Source organism: Somniosus microcephalus, chromosome 22 (genome assembly GCF_052327205.1).
Source record: "Somniosus microcephalus isolate GS21.2 chromosome 22, FLI_Smic_1.0, whole genome shotgun sequence".
Taxonomy (NCBI): domain Eukaryota; kingdom Metazoa; phylum Chordata; class Chondrichthyes; order Squaliformes; family Somniosidae; genus Somniosus; species Somniosus microcephalus.
The window spans coordinates 35,385,361-35,408,176 of NC_141008.1; the positions used below are offsets into that span (position 1 = coordinate 35,385,361).

At 43.9% G+C, this 22,816-nt stretch overlaps 1 protein-coding gene across 3 annotated transcripts in view; it reads left to right on the forward strand.

The window, feature by feature from the left end:
- Nucleotides 1-22,816, forward strand: part of LOC147102178 (merlin-like) — a 60,307-nt gene that overhangs the window by 32,125 nt on the left and 5,366 nt on the right. The window contains exons 12-17 of one of the 3 annotated variants that reach the window (XM_085964463.1): nt 1,800-1,922; nt 4,588-4,805; nt 7,168-7,270; nt 8,090-8,217; nt 10,844-11,003; nt 14,413-16,124. In XM_085964463.1, coding sequence (XP_085820589.1) covers nt 1,800-1,922; nt 4,588-4,805; nt 7,168-7,270; nt 8,090-8,217; nt 10,844-11,003; nt 14,413-14,520 — 840 coding nt within the window. In that variant the 3' untranslated portion in view covers nt 14,521-16,124. Of the gene's footprint in view, nt 1-1,799; nt 1,923-4,587; nt 4,806-7,167; nt 7,271-8,089; nt 8,218-10,843; nt 11,004-13,877; nt 14,384-14,412; nt 16,125-22,816 lie in introns of those variants that run through there. The other 2 variants (XM_085964465.1, XM_085964464.1) reach the window with 2 other exon arrangements.

Here is a 22,816-nt window from a genome sequence, read left to right on the forward strand (position 1 = left end):
TAGATGTGAATAGGAGGCAGGGCTCGGCTGCCAGTTAACTAAGTGGCCCCTCGGGCCGGACGCAGGCCTGGTCTCGAACGAGGAGCCAACTGCCCCACCCACCGCGTGCGCATTTGCTAAACACAATTTAAAACACAAATAAATTGTTATTTAATTCCCTAACACATCATTAAAATATTTACCTTAGTTCCCTAACACACAGAAAGTGTGGGGGAAAAAATCGTGAAAAATCAAGATGGCGGCCACTCACCTCGGTTCAGAAGGATAAGGCCCACCCACACACGCACTGATTGGTCGACCGGTCAGGTCACCGAAGCGTAGGATTGGTCAATCGTCGAGTCACTCGACACTCAACTGTAGGACGGCACGCGCCAGGAACCCGCCGTACGCGAGGGCAATTTTGGGGCGCTTGGTCTCCCTGCCCCTGTGTGTCCCCCCTCTCCCTGTCATGTCCTCTCCCTGTCCTATCCCTCCCTCCCCTCCTCTCCCTCCCCTGTCTCCCTCCCCTCCCTCCCTCCCCTCCCCCTCTCGCCCACCCCCGCTACTCCCCCGCTCCCCTCTGTCCCTCTCTCCGGCCCCCCCCCCCGCCTAGCGCCTGAGGTCCGGTGCCGTTGCGATAGCGGGAATGCTGAGCGGCGGCCGGTGCCGGGAGCGGGCTTTCGTGGGCGGCGCATGCGCGGTCAGTGTGGGCGGCGCGAGCCCCCCGCGATTTCCCGAGGCTCCCCCCCCCACCCGCGATTTCCCGAGGCTCCCCCCCACCCGCGATGTCCTGAGGCTCCCCCCCCCCCGCGATGTCCTGAGGCTCCCCCCCCCCCGCGATTTCCCGAGGCTCCCCCCCCCCCCCCCGCGATTTCCCGAGGCTCCCCCCCCCCCCCCCCCCGCGATCTTCCGAGGCTGTGTGCTGGCGTCATGGGGGCCGTGCGCATGCGTGCCGGCGTCAAGGCGGCTGCGCAAATGGGGTGGTGGGCCGTGCGCATGCGTGGTTTCAAGACCGCCGGCGTGCCCCGTTGCCGGGGTAACGGGGGCCGTGCGAATGCGTGCCGTCGTCAAGGCAGCCGCGCAACTGGCGGCCTCTTTTTTTAAACTCATCAGCTCTCCACCCCCCCCCCCCGCGATTTCCCGAGGCTCTCCCCCCCTCCCCCCGCGATTTCCCGAGGCTCCCCCCCCCCCCCCCCGCAATTTCCCGAGGCTCTCTTTTCCCCCCCCCCCTCCCCCCTATTAAATTGTTATTTAATTAATTCCCTAACACATCATTAAAATATTTACCTTAGTTCCCTAACACACAGAAAGTGTGGGGGGAAAAATTGTGAAAAATCAAGATGGCAGCCACTCACCTCGGTTCAGAAGGATAAGGCCCGCCCACACACGCACCGATTGGTCGACCGGTCAGGTCACCGAAGCGTAGGATTGGTCAATCGTCGAGTCACTCGACACTCAACTGTAGGAAGGAACCCGCCGTCCGATTGGTCGACCTCGACGTCACACGGTCGCTAATGAGATGCTAATGAGCGGAAGGCTGAACGTTTTTCGGATACCGCGGGCGCGGTTTTTGTCCGGCCGAAACGTAAATACGCCTATGACCGGTCCGGAATCGCAAGCTTTCTTTTGAGGCGACGCGCGCGTCGGTACGCTCTGTAACTTTCAAACGTATAGAGAACAGACAGACAGACAGACAGACATCGGGACAGACAGACAGAAGTGCCGCTTTATATATATAGATGTACAAAATACTTTATTTAATGCTGGTCTATTGGTGTGACGGGAATATTTTCCCTAAAACATGGATTGTTCTATTTCAGATGGAACGCCAAAGATTGGCCAGAGAGAAAAAGCTGAGGGAGGAGGCTGAACGAGCAAAAGAAGATCTGGAGAGACGCCTTTATCAGTTACAGGATGAGTCTAGGCTAGCCAATGAAGCACTGGTTGGTTCACTCTTTTAGACTTCTTGTGCTCTGCAATATAGTCTGTAACCATCAATTTTAAATACATAAATAAAGAAAACTAAGATGATAGTCTGGCATGATGTTCCGTGCAGTAAGGTTATGTTGATACTATCAATTGTTGTCATTTCTCAATCTATTAGCTGTACTGCATGAACTTAAGCAAGCCATGTGGAAAATCGTAATGGAATTAATGTAACATAATTGCATTAATCAAATCTGTTGATGCAGTATACTGTAGGAGACTGGATAAATATCTCTAAGAGCAGGAATTTAAAGGGAAAGGGAGCTTGGCAATTAATTTTTCAGGAGTTCTTTGAGGAAACAATGGCCTTTAGACCAAGGAAATTCCGTGGATGTGATATATTTAGACTTCAAAGTTTTTAATACCATGCCACACAGGGTAGGATGGCAAGAAATTAGCAAGTTTCTGAGGTTGATTGGAAATTGGCTAAACTAGAGAAAGCAAAGGCTGGCTGTGAATAGAGCTGCATCGATATGACAAGGAGTCACTAGAGGGACGCCACCGGGATCAGTGCGGAGCTGTTGCTATTTACATTATACGTAAATCATTTGGAGATGGGAACAGAAACAAAACAGCCTAAATTTGCAAATGACAAATTGGGAGAGCGTTAACTGTTAAGGAAGAGACAAATCCAATACTAAAGGATCTGGATAGGTTGGAGTAGTCTGATAGAATGGCAAGTAGCATTTAACGTGGAGAAATGCAAGTTAATGAGACTAATAAAGGGAAGTAAACAATGGAGGGGGAGAAATTGGGTATGTAGCGCCACCTGTTAGCGCCTAAAGAGGGCAGTCAGTGGCTGTAGCGCCACTGGCCGTGCCTCCCGCGATATTCAGCGGGGGCGCTAATGGTGGCGTTAGCCTGTTGCGCTGCGCCGTCATCGGTGTGCGCAGCGCCCCGATCGCGATATTTGGTAGCGAACACCGCTGTAGTGCCGTTCGCTACCCGCCTGGTTCACAGGGCCTTGCTGTGCCGGCAGTGGTGCAAGTTAAGGTGGAGGTGCGGGGCGGCCGCTTTTTTCGGCGGCCGCCTGCCAGCACCTCTGTCCCCGGCCTCCTGATCCCCCCCCCCACCGCGGCATTTCCAGCTGTTTCCCGAGAGCCCGGCACTTCTCCTCGGTGCTGTGCTCTTTTGCCGGTACTCGCGATCGGGGATCACGCTGTTGCAGGCCCCTCCCCCTTAACAATGGGAGGAAGGCCTGCAGTATCGCAGCGCGCCGCTGCGGCACGTTGCGCTGCGATATTCAGTTTCAACGCCCTAAGAGGGACGCGGAGCGCCTCGAGCCTCGCCCCGTCTCCCTCTAGGGGTGCTGAAACTGAATTTCTGGCGATCGGTATTACTCCGAACGCTGCGCAAAAATCAGCGCCCAGGCGAACTTGGCGCCACTTTGGCGCCTCAACCGAATTTCTAGGCCTGGGACTATAAACTAAATGGCTCTAGGCTGTCAGACACAACACAGGAAAGGGACCTGGGGCTATTGGTGGATAGCTCACTGAAACCAATACTACAGTATGCAGCAGCAACAGGGGAGCAAACTAGACCTTGAGGTACATAGCCAGAGGAATGGAGCACAAATCCCAGGAGGTGATGGAATGTGTAGAATATGGCAACATGTGAAATACTGTGTGCAGCCCTGGTTGCCATACTACAACAAGGATATCCAGGCATTGAAGGTAGTGCAGAAAACAAGGTATAAGGGTGACTAAACTTGTACCTAGTTTAAGGGATCTGAGCTATCAGGAGGAAATGAAGAGCCTGGAATTGTTTACTCTGGAGAAGAGAAAGTTAAGGGGAGATTTATACAAGTTTTCGTTCTCAAGGCAGTTGATAAATTGAGCTCTGGTAATACGTCCAAGATTGCTGCAAACTCTAGAACCAAGGAACATGGACACAAGCTTAGAAGAGGGGAAGTGCATGGACAGTTTAGATTTAATTTATACAGAGTTTGGAGAACATATAGAACAAACTGCCCAAGGAATACATGCAGGCAGATAATGTGAAACATTTTAAGGGAGAATTGGATAGATATACGAGGGAGTGGGCAATTGCGAGGTATTGGGTCTTAGAACTGGCCAGGTGGACTGCAGAGTCTTTTCCAGTCTGCACTTTCCTAATTGTTTCTTGTCAGTCCCTCTTTTTTTTCATTTTCTTCCTTGCACATATTCTCAAAGTAGTTTGGAATGGGTTTAAAAAAGGCACTGTGCAAACAGTAATTACAGATTTTTACTAATTTCCTTAAATCAAAATAAAAATGCATTTCCTGTGCTAACTCGTAACTTAAGATTGACTCTGGCCCTCTTAGAAACATGACTCAAGATACAGCTTTCAGTAAAACCTAAAATTAAACATTAAAATTACCAAAATGTCAGCCACATGAATTAAATGGAATGGCTAGACCCATTGATCAGTTCCAAACACTGAATTATCTATGAGATGGCTTCCCATCCAAAGACAATGGCAGAATTGAACTAATGCATACCAAGGCCTTACAACTAGAAGTATCCAGTTTTAATTGTGCATGTACCATGACCAAAAAAAAGAAAGTAATAGACCGTAGACAAGAAGGCTTAAATTTTGTCACAAGTACTGATACCCACTCAGGAAATGAATGCTTTTTATTAGATCCGATCAGAGGAGACAGCCGATTTACTTGCTGAGAAGGCACAGATTGCAGAGGAGGAGGCCAAGCTGCTTGCTCAGAAAGCTGCAGAGGCAGAGCAGGAGAGGCAAAGGTTGGAGGTCACAGCGCTGAAGACTAAAGAGGAGAAGCGTTTAATGGAACAGAAGATGCGAGAAGCTGAGCTGATAGCTGTCAAGCTGGTGGAGGAATCCGAGAGGAGGTTGGTTAAATTACATTTGCAAGTCACTCATTTTGCCTAGAGGATAAACAGCAATTTAGCTTTTATTAAAGCCAATGTCATCAGATGGGGAATACAAAACCTAAAGTTGAACGAGTTAGCATTAAATGTGGTAGTTGTGTGACACTTGCTATAACTGTCAGTCTTTCTTTTATTCACACTTTTACTATCACACTTTGCTGATTAGCTCAATGTAAGACAAATCAGAACTACGGAAATAGGGAATGTATGAATCAAATGTGAAGAAAGTGGCTAGAAAACTACAAAATGAAAAACTACAAAGAACTTCTGAAAACAATCAGCTCTGAATGGCCAATCAGGATAACCGTAATGACTAAGAACAAAGCCACTGAACTGCTGTCTGCACTGTCCCACTAATCTTGGCCTCTTTCACGAGTAGATAATAGTGCCTCCATGATCTGCCCCTCCATAGGTGAGCTTTCTGATGTGGGGAATGGCTTTCATGGGCGTTGTATGCAAATTTCTCCTGAAACAAGATTGAGGGAATTAGGTACAGGAAACTTTCTGGTATCCGGCACGGACGGGAACGACGTGGTGCCGGTTCATCAACAATTCCGGATAACCGAATACTATAGTAAAAGATACGGAGCTCAGAGCTCTGTATAAAGCAACAAACCCTGTGCTTCAAAACAATTGGCACAAGTTGCAAGCGTCTCTGTAGCTTAGCAACAGCTTCAGCTACACCCTTGCACAGCAACAAATGGAGTAAAAAAAGTAATAAAAGTAAAAAAAGTTATCTGAACCGACTCATGAATTTTGCCGGTGGATAGAGCGTTCCGGTTATTTAGGGGCCGGTTAATCGAAAGTTTCCTGTAATTGAGATATGTTTCTCCGGTAGCATCGGACAGCCGATGTAAATGATCTGCTGGTATCAACCTGGTGATGTGGAGAAAGTGTTTTTAAGATTTTGTGTGCAATTAATTGCTGTCTGGGAGATGGTGACACATACTATGAGATCCTGAGTTAGTGCCACATCCCCACCCCTCACTCACCCTTAAGCTACAGTGCAGTGTGAGCAGTTACTTGTGCAGCTGTTAATTTTAGAAGATGTGTTGATGACCGAGGAAGGAAAGGGAGAGTAGCCCGCCTGTTATCTTGCCAGCCTTCGTCATGTCATTAAACTTTTTCTGGCACTGGCCTGTAGTTCTGGGGCTGAGTGAGGTGGCACATAGTGTCGCTGCCACCTCCCTCCCCATGGCATGTGAGACACCTTTTTTGTGGCTTCCTTCTATGGAGATTCAGCAGCTTTTCTCTCCTTTGGTGCATCTCATCCAGGAGGGTTTGTAGGTCAGTCTCATTAAAATTGTGTGCTCTCTTTTCTGCCTCCTTGCAGTGCCCTTCTCAGGTTGCGAAAGTAGCATAAAATCACACATGAACCATCCTGTCTAGCTACCTGACAATCAATCTTACTGAGCCAAACACTTTCCTATTTACCTGCTTCCCCAACCTGCCGTAGGTCTCTAACCAGTCTTGGCTTTTTAAAGGCTCAACTCTCATTTCCAAGCCCCTCCAGTGCATTACTCTTATTTTACATGGGATTTTTGCTACTGAACTGCCAGTGGATATTCAGATGAGCTGCCTCTGCCAGCGGTCCGGAGAATCAGTAGGTGCAAGTCCCAACTCAGCAGCGCAAAACTGTTGTAATTGGCCATGTGTTGGGAGAGCAGCAACCAGAAGTCCCTGAGGTTGGTGGCCAGTTCTGCAGCTTCAACTATTCTGTTTCGACATCCGTTTCCTGGCACAAGACCCTAGAAGATAGCGGGCCTGCTCTGAGAATGTAACCAAACCATATTGATGATCTGGTCCATCAACTTTGGGTGCTCCGAGGCCGAGAGAGGCGGAGCACACTTTGGGTGCACTGCACCTTTCAAATGCCCAGACAAACCTTGGGGGTGGGAGGGAGGGAATATCGGTGAGTTAAAGCCATAAACAGCATGTAACGTGGATTCACCTATTTGAAAAACAAGGTTATGAGGAGAGAATTAAGATACTGGAACTATCTCCACTGGAGCTGAATGGCCTCCTCCTGCGCTGTGAACTTTTATAATTCTATGGGCCTGCTGAGATCAGAAGTTTGCTGTGTGGGGAATTTAAGTGCTGAGCCCACATTCTGCTATTCAGTTAGATCATGGCTGATTTGTATCGTATCTCATTTACCCGCCTTGGTTCCATATCCCTGAATACCCTTGCCTATCAATCTCAGTTTCAGAAGGCACAAGCAGCACATTGATGCTCTGCTGCACTGCCCATCAAATTAAGTTACTGTTTTTTTTAAAAATCATGTGTTTGTCACATTCTTTGATTTTAAATATTCTTATTTTAGGTCCAAGGAAGCAGAACAGCTAAAACAGGATCTAAATGAGGCCAGAGAGGCAGAAAGAAGAGCCAAGCACAGACTGTTGGAGATTACAAAACCCAGTTACCCAGTATGTGTCAAAACATTCATGTAAACTGTTTAAAATTCTGATCAGATTGACCAGCTGCAGCTTGTTTCTTCTGAGTGTCCAGAAATTATTCGTCACTTACTGAAAAACTCAGTGTTGTGCTGTTAAACACCCTTTCATCATCCTTCGATGCACTATAGATGCAAGAGAATTGAAATGTACTCTCTGGGGAGAACACTAGTTAAACTAACACACTGGTTTTATTTCCTTTTTTTCCTGAATGCATTAGTGAGGCTCATTTCCCCCCCCCCCCCCACCCATTGTAATTGGTAACATTTTGTATACCCAGTGCTCATGGTTTTAGTATTCAGTTTCCATTCCGTTGTCCAGATGATCTCTCTCACTTTCAGTCTTATGTGATTTCCCATGGAGAAGAAAATTGTTCGGGAACAAAAAAAAAATACATTTTTAGCTAATTTTCCTTCAGTAGATTTTTGGAGCACGGTCCTGTGACACGACAATATTTACATTTGTGTGCGTGGTTCCTAGTGTTCTATACAGGTGCGAGCAAACTCCTTTTAGAAAAACAATACTTTGGTATTTTAATGCTTTACCTAAATATTATGATTTTTATTGAAACCCTACATTAGCAGTTCTAAACCAATATATTCACACTAACTATTATGACATAGTTTATCTATGAAGCTAAAATGGTGACTACACTTCAGAAGTAATTAATTGGCTGCACAGTGCTCTGGGATATCCTGAGCTTATGATAGGTGTGATATAGATGCAAGTTCAAGGTCAGTAAATGTGTAAAACTCTTTCTGATATCTTGATATTTCAATCTGCTTTACTTAGCTTATCGCTTCATATTCTGCTCATCCCCCTGCTGATGTTGGAGATCTGAACCTAGAATCTGGATCTTTTAAATTTGACTTCAAGGACACAGATATGAAGCGACTCTCCATGGAGATAGAACGAGAACGGTACGTTAGTGTACTTCCTCCTCCCATGCTTCTCATTCATGAATAGCATAGTTACCAGACACAGTGGAGGTACACTGCATCTCAGTTATAACATGGTTATACAACCAAGTTAATGGTATCTGATGCTCATGTGATCTGTCCATGTGGAATGTAGATATGTGGTGAGAGCTTTTTGGTTTTACATGCTTCATATTTCCATTTTCGCCACCCAACTCCCCAGTGCAGCCACCCCCAGGATCTTCTACCCCGAGTACTGACAGATGCCACAACCTTCTCCCACTGCTTCCGGACACTGATACCATCTCCTTCCCCACCCCACCCCTCAAGTGTTCCCATTACCATGGCAACACACTCCAGTGTTGCCAAACCCTGATACCTTCCACCATGCAACCAAACCGCTCAGGGCTGCTTGACCTGCGATGTCGCGCCAATGCAGCTTGACCTCCAGCGCACACACTCATCGTATAATAATAGCCATGGTGTGGAGATGCCGGTGTTGGACTGGGGTGGACAAATGTAAGAAGTCACATTTAATAACCTGGTGTTGTGTGACTTCTTACATTCGTATAATAATAGTCAAGGCAACTCGTTTATTATTTAAAATGTATTTATTTATTATTTAGTCTTTAGACGTGGGGAATGTGTTTCCACTCGTGGAGGAATCCAGAACTAGGGGTCATAAATATAACATAGTCACTAATAAATCCAATAAGGAATTCAGGAGTAACTTCTTTACCCAGAGAGTGGTTTGAAATATGGAACTTGCTACCACATGGAGTAGTTGAGGCAAATATCATAGATGCATTTAAGGGGAAGCTAGATAAGTACACAAGGGAGAATGGAATCGAAGGATAGGTTTATAGGGTTAGATGAAGTAGGGTCGGAGAAGGTTCGTGTGGACCTGCATAGATATAAACACCGGCATTGATTATTTGGGCCGAATGGCCAGTTTCTGTGCTGTAACTTGTATGTAATTCTATGTAATTTATGGTTATTATGAAAAAGGCAAAGTTGTGAAATTTATTGCCCAAAACATTGTTTAAATATCATGCTACCATATAATAAAAATTGAATTAAAGGTATTCAGTCACTGTAAATCAATACCCCTGAAAATGCATCACGCATTACCAGGCATAACACCACTATTGTTATAAAACAACATGACAGAGGGAAAGAGAGAGGACATGAGAGAGAGCGTGTGCAAAAGTGAATGTGACTTAAACGGACATTATACTGTGCAACGACTTGCTTCTGGATGTCAGCCCCCATCACCAGTATATCCGATTTACTGTGAGGAATGCCATAGGAGATCCACAAATAATATTTTTAAAACTGCATCTAGCAAGCTATTTTGTCTCACAATTCCTGTAACACTTCCATACCACACTAGTCAGCTTCATGTATACTGCTTAATCACAGTCAGATTTATATAAGCTTTTTGCAGCTAATTGGTTGGTTGTTTCCCACCACCTTAGGCATATTTCTTTCTGTTGATTGCTGATACACAAATTTATTAATTTGGATTCATTTAATTTGCTAGAAAGGATTGCTGAAAAAAATGAAGGAAACCAATGAATTCGCTCAGAAAAATTAAACTTGTCTTTTTCTTTATGTCCTGGAGTGCACTAATAAATTTTTTTTTTTTTTTTTTTTTCAAAGCTGTAGTTTTCTTATGAATGGGCTCTCCGATTAATTCCTGGGCTTGTAACCCTGACTTTTCCCCCTCCCAATTAGCTTTTTTCCCCCTCCCGATTAGTTCAGTGTGCATGCAAAAGCTGTTTGTTCCATGTGTGCTTCTCTCTTCTCCATCCCCCCATGACTTCTGCTACTGATTTGTCCTGCCTGCCAAGATACTACCCTGCTGAACTGATGGCCCAGCCCACCCACGGCCTGACAAACTTCTCTTTCACACAGGCTCTAGCGCCATCCCTGAGTTGCTTTCTCCACTTCCTAATCAGAATGTGGTCCTCCTGGTGAGTTCCCAGCCAGGAGCCAGCTTTAAGTTGCTTCAAGCACTTGCTGTGCTTTTATTCTGTTTATTGACTGTACAGTTGTCAAACAGAGTAAAATGTAGTAAGCACTTTGAGTGGCTGAAGGCCAGTTCTTGGGTGGTGGCCAGTGAGAGAGTTTGAGGGAAAGGGTGACATGATGGGCTACATTCAGCTGGGCCATACTCCCCCTTAAATGTTCCCAGACCCTGTTTAATTAACAGATTTATTCCACCTCGCAAACTTCTTCCTGTTTTGGGGAAAGTACTAGGTTTCAGGTAGGTACTAGGCATATAGTAGCATTGGGAAGTGCGGGGAATGATCTTGGGTTTGGTGGAACAGGAGTGAAGGTACTGCAACCTGGCAGCATTGTGGTAGGGATGCTGAGATTTTGCAATGTATTTAAAAATGATTGATTTATTGAAGTGATTTCAAGCCTGTAATTTCAGAGTTTAGCTATAAACTATATTTAGCTTTGCTTTTAGTATTTATTATAATGTTATCTATGGTCATTGGGGCGACTAATTGCAAATCAGTACAAGATATCAGCTATTTTCTGTAATCATACCAGGCAGTCTTGTAGAGACAAGTGACATTTACACAATGTTCTTCGCTTCCATTGTTCCTGGATTCCTTAGTGTGGAGTACATGGAGAAAAGCAAACACCTGCAAGAACAGCTGAAGGAGCTAAAAACTGAAATTGAAGCTCTGAAGCTGGAGGAACGACATGCAAACATGGGCATCCCTACCAGTGAGACTATGGAATTTGCTGAAAATGCTTACACGCCACTCAGTAATGTGAGTTTTCTTTAATGTGTGTGTGTGTATTTATGTGTGGTTTATACATGCATCTGGCTTCAATGTTCAGATCAGTGGGGATAGGGGGATTTAGGCATGGAGCAGCCAGCTATTGGTGGAGAAGAAATACAGCCAGTAGGTATTCTGGATAGCAAATTAAGTTAGCGAGGAGCTTACTGTAAAAGGGGACATGAAGCAGGATAAGGGTAGTCTGTGAGGGACAACTACAGCCATTAGCAGATTGTGGGGTGGCAGTCAGTAGGTGGATTTTGCTCTGTGGGGTGTGCAGGGTTCAGAGTTGAACAATTACTCAGTAGAGGGGTATATGGTGAAATTTGGCTCATTATGGAGTGCGGAATAATGGCCGAAATCTTGTTGCGGGGGGGGGTGTGAGGGGGAGTGGGTGAGCGGGTGGGGAGGAAAGGAGACTGTTGCTCGGAGGGGCGACTGTTGCTCCTTTATGCTTGTTCTGTATGGCTAGGTCCAACTCCATTGTACTCAGTTGGGCACGTGATGTTATGCTTGCAGCGTCACCTTCAGGTATACTACCTTTACAATTGTTAAACAGATATTATGTGCTTACTTAGACCATTAGCAACATCACTGAAGGTCCACTCTTAATACGTTAAAGTCTTGTGTATAGCACGTACTTCCCGTATACGTACATCTTGCTCTTTGTCACACCTCATGCGTCACATTTAAGATGTAATATTTTAGTATCCTTTAACTAACCATAAGCTACACCACAGGAGATCTGTTTGCATGTGTGCGTATGTATATATGTATGTGATGTATATTATACACACGTGCACGCATATCTATCTTGGTTCATGCTGTTTTGTTTCTCTCTACCGTCACTATTTTTCCCAGCTGCCATTTGCTTATGTCCATTTGTATATCTGTAGCTGCACCTACCGCTTACTAATCTATTCTTCTAGTCTTCTGCATTCTTCCTAGCAGTTTGCTGTTCCTCTCAAACATAGTATCATCAGCAAACTCTGATAGCCACACTTTTATGTCGAGTGCATATACATCAAACGTGATCCCAACACCAATCCCTGGGACACCCCATTAGCCGCTGCCTGCCAGACTGCGAAACATCCATTTACAACAACTCTTTGATGTCTACCTTTCCGTCTTGCTATACATACTGTTCATTTTGTTTAATGCCTCAAATACTTTATCAAATGTTTTTTTTAATTTTTAAATATTTATTCACTTCACTTTTAAAAGCTATTATGGATTTAGCTTCCACCACTGTTTCAGATGGGGGCATTCTATATTCAATCAACCCTCTGTTTTAAAAAAAAGTTCTCCTAACCCCTCTTCTGCTGATGATTTTAAATTTATGTACTCCAGTTACTGACTCACGGACCAGTTGAAATTGTTTTGCCTGAATTACCTTATTAAAACCCTTCATAATTTTGAACACCTCTTAATCATCTTTGTTCTCGTGAAAAGAACTCCAGTTTCTCCATTCTCCTCATTAAAGTCTCTAATTTCTGGAATCCACTTAGTGAATATCTTCCGCACCCTCGCCATGGATTTGACATAATTCCTAAAGTAAGCTCAAAACTGTGCACAATGTTCTAGCTTTAACCTAACCAGTGATGTGTATGTCTCTGCTCCACTTCTCCTCTTAAAATGTTACCATTTAGTGTGTATGTCCTGTCTCTTTCTGTGCTTTAATTCTATGTCATCGAATTATTCCTTCCAAAATGTAAAACCTCACATTTCTCTACATTCATTTTAATCTCGCAACTGTCTGTCATCCTAAAATTGCTTAGTCGTTTTGAAGTCAATTATGCTCTTTAGTTTTGTGACATCTGCAAATTTTTATGTTGTGCTCCAAATATCATGTTTACAACCCTCCAGTCCGAAAAACATTCCTTAACCACTCCTCTCTCTTTACCAGTTTCCTATTAATGCTGCAACACTCCCTTTAGTACCACTAATCTTAATTTTATCAATGAACCTTCTATGTGGCATCTTATCAAACTCCTTTTGAAAATTGATGTACAGAACATTCACTACATTTCCTTTATCATTACACTCTCATTATCTCCTCAAATAGCTGCTTTAAATTTGTCAGACATAGCTTGCCTTTTACAAATAATTAATGAATGTCTGTTTAGATGAGTATTAATTTTATCCTATATTATAATGTCTGGAAGCTTGCCCACCACCAATGTTGGGCAGTAACCTGGTTTATCCCTTTCTCCTTTTGTGAAAGTGTTAAATTGGTAACCTCCGTACTCTACCAGTACTTCTATATCTAAGGATGTTTAAAAGGTCATGGTTAGAACCTCTGCTATTTACTCTCTGCTTTCCTTCAGCATCCTAGCACTTTGAGTTCCACCAGTTTTTCACTACCACTTCCTTATCTATAGTTATCTAATGCTCTATATTCTCCTCTTGTATCCTTTCATTCCCACTACCATAATCTTCTGTGCAAACCAGGGCAAAGTATTTAATATCTCCACCATTCCTTCATCCTCCATTAGATCTCCAAATTCTGGCAGTTTACTTTATTTTAAACCTAAGGGTTGAACGTACTATTTGAAATTTCCACCGTATGGAACCTCTCTGCCACCCACCAAGTTTTGTAATATTATCACTTATCTGGCGGTAAGATTACGTAGTGTGTCTGTGTAACTAGTTTGTTAGTTCTTTGATTTTAAAATGTCAAAAGCTATAGCACTGCATTATTTAATAAAATAATACGTTTAACAGTAAGGTTTAAGATTTCATCATTTGGGTTTTTGTAGAAAAAGCTTTAGAATATTAAAGCTATTTAAGTTTTTTGTAAATTTACTCATGTAGAGGCTTTCTTCCTGATTGTTGCTGACATCTTTCCTCTGCTTCATTGATTAGGAAGCTAAAACATGACATCTTGGTGTTTGGCCCGTTCCTACCGTCCTGTGTAGCTTGGAAGGGTCTGAGTGGAGGTCAGTCACTTTCTCCTTGGAGAAGGATAAGTAAGGGGAGCAGATGAGAGACATCACCTTGGGCTGTTCTTATGCACTTTGTAGTAGCCAGTCGTAAAACAATATTGCCAGACGCAGCGAAGCAGAGCTGCAATTCATTGCCTTGGTTGGGGGAGGTAAATAATACATAGAAATGGAAAGAAGGAAAATAATGTAGAAAAGTACTGGTCCAGAAAAGGCTCTTCACTTACATCAAATATGAGCTGGGAAGTTCTTCTGTATTTGTTGCAGGATCAGCAATTGTCAGACAGTTGCCTGAGGGAGGAGTCAAATCATTCCGTTATAGTGCAGATAACTTAGGTGATTTGTTCAAAAATATTTTTTATTGGTAGCTCCTTTTGCGTTTACTGCACAAGTTATTTAAATACTGGGAGCCGGTTACTGTTTTGAAGGTATTCATCAGTTTGCCTTTTCCAAATCAGAGAGTCTGGCACTTTCAGAGAGAGCTGGGTCAAGCCAGAGAGCTTTCGTCGGCGGTGAAAAAAGAAAGGCAACAACGACAGGAGGAAATGACTACTTGTGTAGTTTAGCACGGCAGTTCCAAGCTCTTTATTACTTTTTACAATATCAGAAGCCAGCTATGTTTAACTACTAATGTAAGATTATATATATAGTGTTATTGCTATTATTTACTTGTTCTTTTACTGTTTAATACATTTGTTTGGCAATTGCAGTCTAATTCAAGGTGCCTGCTTACTTCAGATATAATTAAAGAAGTGCTTGAAATTTCTCATGTTCTCTGCTATCCTAACCTCATTTTATATTTTATATTTCCTGACAAGTTTCTTAACCATGGTTTTTATGTTTGTCTTGATCCACTGTGCCACAGATAACTTCATACTTCAACAGGGGAAAAAGTAGCTCAATTTATAAAAAAATACATATATATTTTTGAGACATAACTCCTTCCGTTAAAAACATAAGAAATAGGAGCACAGGAGTACGCCATTCGGCTACTCCGCCATTCAGTCAGATCATGGCTGAACTTCTACACCAACTCCACTTTCCCGCCCTATCCCCATATCCCTTGATTCTCTTAGTGCTCAAAAATCTATTGATCTCAGTCTTGAATATACTCAACAACTGAGTATCCACAGCCCTCTGGGGTAGAGAATTCCACAAATTCACTAGCCTCTGAGTGAAGAAATGTCTCCTCATCTCAGTCCTAAATGGCTGACCCCTTATCCTGAGTCTATGACCCCTAGTTCTAGACACTCCAGCCAGGGGAAACAGCCTCTCCGCATCTACCCTGTCAAGTGCGCTAAGAATTTTATAACTTTCAATGAGATCCCCTCTCATTCTTCTAAAAAGTAATAAATAGCTTGCAACTGCCATGCTAAACTACAAAAGTAGTAATTTCGTCATGTCGTTGTTTCCTTTTTTTCACCAAAACTGTACACAGTACTCCAGGTGTGGTCTCACCAAAGCCCTATTCATTCCCACTTCTTAAAAATAAAATTCTGTCCATTGTTTATATTGCTGGGCAGGCAGGCAGGCCACTTTCTCCAGGTCTGTAGCATTGCTGCTATGTAACTGGTTGTTATACAGCAGCATTGCTACAGGCCTGGGGCAAGTGAGAGTAGTCTCAGTTGACACAATCTCTTGATTTTTGTTCTATTTTCAAAATAAGTAAAATAATTTCTCCCTGTGGGAAAACGTCTGTCACTTGTTTGATGCCTGAGTTGAGATCAGAAGCATGGAGCCGCACATCAACAGCCACACTTCTGTAGGATTTTGTGGGATTGCTGTGAAGCCTCACTGGGCTTGCTTGTGCTGACAAGTATAAAGAAAAGCACGAAACCTAAGCACAGCAGAACTATTGTGGCATCATATTGGGCAATGTGGATAGATGCCTGCTGACTTGCCAGCTTGCTGCTTTCCATGTTTCCATTAGTTTTGCTTCCGTTGCATTAAAGCAAATAATTAACTTTTGCACATCTATGTAAATAAATGATATATTATGAAGAGATGGCATCATTTTTGAAATTTATGCCAATTTATTACCCAAGCTAATAAATTATGATTGTTACTGTGTTACTGTTATAACCTGTTAAACTTCTAGCCTCTACAAAAAATGCCATTGTTGACTTAATAAGGTACTAGCACTAGCAATGAATAAATACTGAAAATCTCAGCCATCATGTTTGACTGCAGCTTTGTAATTGTCAGAAAGCCTAAAAATGAATAAAAACAGGATTTTGTATAGTGCTATACAAATGCACCAATTCCATTCAGTTAGCACAGCAAGAGTGAAGGCAGTAAAGGTTAAAGGTATCCTATAGTTCTGATAATTGTGATACTGTGAAACATCTATTTTACATTTTCATGGTAAAATGACAATGTCGTTGAGAAACAGAAAAGGCTCCATAATGGTTTGGGAAGTGAAGCACATTTAATGCAGTGTTTGTGGTGACGTTACTCTGCATGAATACCACTATATCTAGGATACAACAAAGCATACCATCCGTTAAGTCAGTTTGCTTTGTACAGTATATCTTAAATTAGTTTTAGAATCAGAGCGATCCCAGATTGTGAAACAAATTAAGGGTAACCTTGGATAGATAAATGATAAATTTAACACTGGTACTGTAGTCCTTTGTTTCTGCAAAATAGACCAGAATTTAAGTAGCTGTTTGGTCACTTCAGATTCTTTGGTAAGAGCTACAGTATTCTGTCAGAATTGTACACAGTTTGGTTTACTATACTATACTAGAGAAAATACAAGATGGAATATGGCGATAAATTTGGTAGAAATGTATTGTGGGAATTAAAATCTCTGTTAAAGAACAGTTCATTTGATAAAATGTGTGGTTGTGTATTCTGAAGTGCATTAGCTTTTTTCAAACTAATGTATAATAGTAATTGCTAAATGTTCTAGTATGGCAGGATAGTAGCGCTGTTTTAGGATAAAACACTACTGCCCGTATCCTAACTTGCAGCAAGCCCTGCTCACCCATCGCCCCTGCGCTTGCTGATCTACATTGCATCCCAGGCCAGCAACGCCTCGATTTTAAAATTCTTATCCTTGTGTTCAAATCACTCCATGGCCTCGCCACTCCCTATCTCTCTAACCTCCTCCAGCCCTACAATCCTCCAAGATCTCTGCTCCTCCAGTTCTGACCTCTATGCACCCCCGATTTCCTTCACTCCACTATTTGCGGCCGTGCCTTCAGCTGCTTAGGCCCTAAGCTCTGGAATTCCCTCCTTAAACTTGCCTCTCTACCTCTCTCTTCTCCTTTTAAGTTGCTCCTTAAAACCTACCTCTTTGACCAAGCTTTTGGTCACCTGTCCTAATATCTCTTGATGTGGCTCGGTGTTTGATAACGCTCCCATGAAGCACCTTGGGATGTTTTACTATATTAAAGGCGCTATATCAATACAAGTTGTTGTTTCACTTCACTGGTGCATTGAAGGTTTTTAATAAGAACTGAACAGAAGTAAATTAGAGATGTGTCTGCAATCTTAAATTGGTTTGGATTCAGATTGAATATCACTTGTGCATTTAAAAACCCTATACCAAGGAGCCCACTACACTCATTAAGTCATGCTGTTGAAGCATTATTTTTCTCTGATATACATGAGGTTTGCTTTCTCCCTTGACTTCTCTTTGTAAAAGCAATGGCTGTTCTTCTGTGTCTTGGTGAATTGATGATAGAGATGTGAAAGCAATTGGGCATGGCTAATAATGAGTGAATAATGTCAGAGAGACCATATTCCAACAAACAGGACAAGATGCAAATTAAGTTAATCTGCATGTGGATTACAAGGGTAAAACTGGATGGACCACCCAGCATCGACCTTGGCACCGGCTACGGACACGGCAACGGCACGCCCAGCCCAGCCCAGTCAACCCTGCAAAGTCGTCCTCGCCAACATCTGGGGACTTGTGCCAAAATTGGGAGAGCTGTCCCACAGACTAGTCAAGCAACAGCCCGACATAGACATAGTCATACTCACAGAATCATACCTTTCAGTCAATGTCCCATCACCATCCCTGGGTATGTCCTGTCCCACCGGCAGGGCAGACCCACCATGGGTGGCGGCACTGTGGTATACAGTCGGGAAGGAGTGGCCCTGGAAGTCCTCAACATTGCCTACGGACCCCTTAAAGTCTCATGGCTTCAAGTCAAGCATGGGCAAGGAAACCTCCTGCTGATTACCACCTACTGCCCTCCCTCAGCTGATGAAGCAGTACTCCTCCATGTTGAACACAACTTGGAAGAAGCACTGAGAGTAGCAAGGGCACAGAATGTACTCTGGGTGTGGGACTTCAATGTCCGCCACCAGGAGTGGCTCGGTAGCACCACTACTGACCGAGCTGGCCGAGTCCTGAAGGACAAAGCTGCCAGACTGGGCCTGTGACAGGTGGTGAGAGAACCAACACTTGACCTTGTCCTCACCAATCTGCCGGTCACAGATACAGCTGTCCATGACCGTATTGGTAGCAGTGACCACTGCACAGTCATTGTGGAGACGAAGTCCCGTCTTCACACTGAGGACACCCTCCATCGTGTTGTGTGGCACTACCACCATGCTAAATGGGATAGATTCGGAACAAATCTAGCAGCTCAAAACTGGATGTCCATGAGGCGATGTGGGTCATCAGCAGCAGCAGAATTGTATTCCGCCACAATCTGTAACCTCATGGCCCGGCCTATCTTTCACTCTACCATTACCATCAAGCCAGGGGACCAACCCTGGTTCTATAAGGAGTGTAGAAGAGCATGCCAGGAGCAGCACCAGGCGTACCTAAAAATGTGGTGCCAACTTGGGGAAGCTGCAACACAGGACTACATGCATGCTAAAAAGCGGAAGCAGCACACTATAGACAGGACTAAGTGATCCCATAATCAATGGATCAGATCAAAGCTCTGCAGTCCTGTCACATCCAGTCATGAATAGTAGTGGACTATTAAACAACTAACTGGAGGAGGAGGCTCCATGAATATCCCCATCCTCAATGATGGTGGAGCCCAGCACTTGAGTGCAAAAGACAAGGCTGAAGCATTTGCAACCACCTTCAGCCAGAAGTGCCGAGTGGATGATCCATATCGACCTCCTCCTGAGGTCCCCACCATCACAGAAGCCAGTCTTCAGCCAATTCGATTCACTCCACGTGATATCAAGAAACGGCTGAGCGCACTGGATACAGCGAATGCTTTGGGCCCCGACAACATCCCGGCTGTCGTGCTGAGGACGTGCTCCAGAACTAGCTGCGCCTCTAGCCAAGCTGTTCCAGTACAGCTACAACACTGGCATCTATCCGACAATGTGGAAAACTGCCCAGGTATGTTCTGTCCACAAAAAGCAGGACAAATCCAATCCGGCCAATTACGGTCTGCTCTCAATCATCAGCAAAGTGACGGAAGGTGTCATTGATAGCACTATCAAGCGGCACTTACTCAGCAATAACCTGCTCACTGATGCCCGACCTCATTACAGCCTTGGTCCAAACATGGACAAAGGAGCTGAATTGCAGAGGTGAGGTGAGAGTGACTGCCCTTGACATCAAGGCAGCATTTGACCGAGTGTGGCATCAAGGAGCCCTGTCCACTTGCCTGGATGAGTGCAGCTCCAACAACACTCGAGAAGCTCGACACCATCCAGGACAAAGCAGCCCATGTGATTGGCACCCCATCCACCACCTTAAACATTCACTCCCTCCACCACCGACGTACTGTGGCTGCAGTGTGTACCATCTGCAAGATGCACTGCAGCAACTTACCAAGGCTTCTTCGGCAGCACCTCCCAAACCCGCAACCTCTTCCACCTCGAAGGACAAGGGTAGCAGACGCATGGGAACACCACCACCTCCAAGTTACCCTCCAAGTCACACACCATCCTGACTTGGAAGTATATCGCCGATCCTTCATCGGTGCTGGGCCAAAATCCTGGAATTCCCTCCCTAACAGCACTGTGGGAGTACCTTCACCACAGGGACTGCAGCAGTTCAAGAAGGCGGCTCACCACCACCTTCTCGAGAGCATTTGGGGATGGGCAATAAATGCTGGCCTTGCCAGCGATGCCCACATCCCATAAACAAATTGGGGGGGAAAAAAAGGAAATTCAGGGTGATAAACGCTTATTATTCAGATAGTGAATGCTGCAGTTTTCTGATGATCTTTACTTTGTTATAAGTTTTGGAATTATGGGGATGCTGATCAATGCTGATGCGCATCTGGTGCAAGCAACATCGTATCAGAAAGCTGAAGTCTAATGTGTTAGGTTTTTACTCCCTAATAGGCTAAATATACATTGAGATTTTACATGATAATCTGTATCCAGACCCCTTTAAACAAGCTGGAGAACTAGGAAACACTGAAATGTTTGACCAAATGTTTTTTATTTATATTACCCACTATATACAGTGACAATGAGATTACTGGTACTGACAATTACCTGAGGACTTATTCGGGTTGAGTCGTAAACGTGTAGTTCTGATCTGCTTTCGCTGGTTGAAGCTAGGACTATGCCAGGTCCTATTGAACTTTGGTGTGTTGTACCTTCTATAGTCTTAATAAGGCCTTGCTAACATTATGATAACCCGTTCTGGTTATTTTTAATTAATACAACGTTAGCCCATTAAGTCATCTTGTAAATAATGTAATTTTCTTTCGTGAGTCTGCGTGAGGTTATCTATCCTTTGTCCATTGTTCTTTTCACAGTTTGTACCTCACTATCTTAGCTTTTTCTGATGTGCTTTCTATTAGCCTTTGTATTCAGTTCATCTCCTGACCGTCTGGCTTGGTGCCGAGAACGTACCATTTTTGTCCTTGCAGATTATTAATTTGTTAATATTTGTTCATCTATGTTCTAATTTTGTCCTGAATGTGACTTCTCGGAATTTGCTTATATTGCAGATTCTCAGTTTTAATATGTGTAGGTGTCTTTAATATTGAGAAATGTTTAATTAAATTATTAGAATGATTAGGGTCTTAGAATCATAGAATGATACAGCACAAAACGAGGCTATTCAGCCCATCGTGCCCGTGACGGCTCTTTGAAAGAGCTATCCAATTCGTCTCACTCCCCTGCTCTTTCCCTAATAGAATCATAGTCTTCTCCACCTGGCCTACCTCTGTCTGCATGATGTGTACCCATCATGAACAGTATAATGTGGTGGGGACATTTCTGTTACACTGAGGGTCTGCACTAGGTTTACTGAGGCCTCAGAACAAACATTAGACGTCTTTGTCCATAACGTGTTCTTAATAAAACAGGATGGTTGGTCCATTCAATCATGTTTGTTTCTTCTTGAAGGGGAGTCTGCTTGGTAGTTATATCAATCAGCTGCATGTTGACCCAGAGACTTCATTGTTTATTTCATGGTGTCCTTGAGATACCCAACTGCAGCTATTCAAACCGTCTCAATGCTGCATCTCATCAGCCATCTGTTAGCTGAGGGAATGGTTATTGAGCTTTGCCTAAATAGGATCTGTGTTCTCTTCTTTTTCTAGAGGAGGAAGGGCAGGATCAGAAGTTGCATACACAGCCATGATTTTTCAAAATTATTGTTGTGCTACAGAATTTTGCCCTGCAAAGGGACCTCGCTATGTAACACACAGGAGAAGATGGGCAGCAGCAGCCAGTGTCACAGGACAACCATGAGATATGCAATTTTATACACAAGGAACTGGCCACACAGCAAAAGTTATAAGGAAAGCTGTAATAGATGTCAGACATGATTCAGTGCCCATAACAGTTATCTCTGCATTTGCCCAATAACCTTGCCTGGCATCACTCTCCTTGGCCCCAGACACGCATCAAAACCCATAGATACAACAGCTATTCGCCCCAGCTACCTTAATGTTCCTCATTCTAAAATAACTATCAAAACGTAACTATTATTAAGCATTACAGTATGTGATGCAGGGTATTCAGTGTTTACCCTCAGTAAAAGTATATGGTGTGTGTCCTCAGCATCCTGTGTGCTCTTTCTAAGTGTTTTCTCCAGTGGGAGGAGGAAGTGAGGTTGGATGGATGCTTGCCTCTAGGGATGGAGGCGGTCTATTATCTACTTGTGCTGGATCAGTAGATGGCTCTACAACTACAGACACCACAGATGTTGATGTGATGACTGCATGAGCGTGTATGCAATGTAATACATCTGTGGTCATTTGCACTGGGAAGCTGGGTGATACAAGTGTGGCTTTGGAGACAGCAGCTTCATCTATGTCAACTCCAGCAGGGTGAATGCAGAGACTGCTGTAAATTGGAGGCCCTAATTTCCTGAGCCCCAGTCATAACATGCGCTGAGACTATAGCTCAACTTAGGATGCAGCTAAGGGTGTCCTCCCCTACAGAGGGCATTAGAGTGGCCATTCTTTCCATGTCAGTCCGCAGCTCAGCATGCAGATATGGGTTGTGGACTGTTCCATAGATTATCCCAAACTGTACAGTCTGTGGCATTCCCTCAACTGACTGCATGAACTGAGCTGTTACTGAGCTGCATAATTGTTTATAGGCAGGCCCTGGGAGTTCTGAATACAAGTGTGATGCCTGGTACCGTGTGGGCGAGTAGATAAGGGAATAAGAAGATAAAATTGTAAAAAAATCAAAGGATTGTACTGGCCATGAGCTTGAGGAAAGCCCGTTACAAATTCAGGTCTATCGTAGATACCTCTAAGTTCAGTTAGTCTCAAGCGGTCTGAGTGTCTTATTTTTATGGGAGCTGACACACATTGCCCTGTATCTACTTGTACGGTACTGAACCATGGGGGAGTAACAATATAATGAATCCCCTAGCAATCTGGACTGCATATGCATGTCTTGCACCTGCATTTCTTCAAGTTATCTAACAGCAGCCCGAGTTAACACTAGATGAAG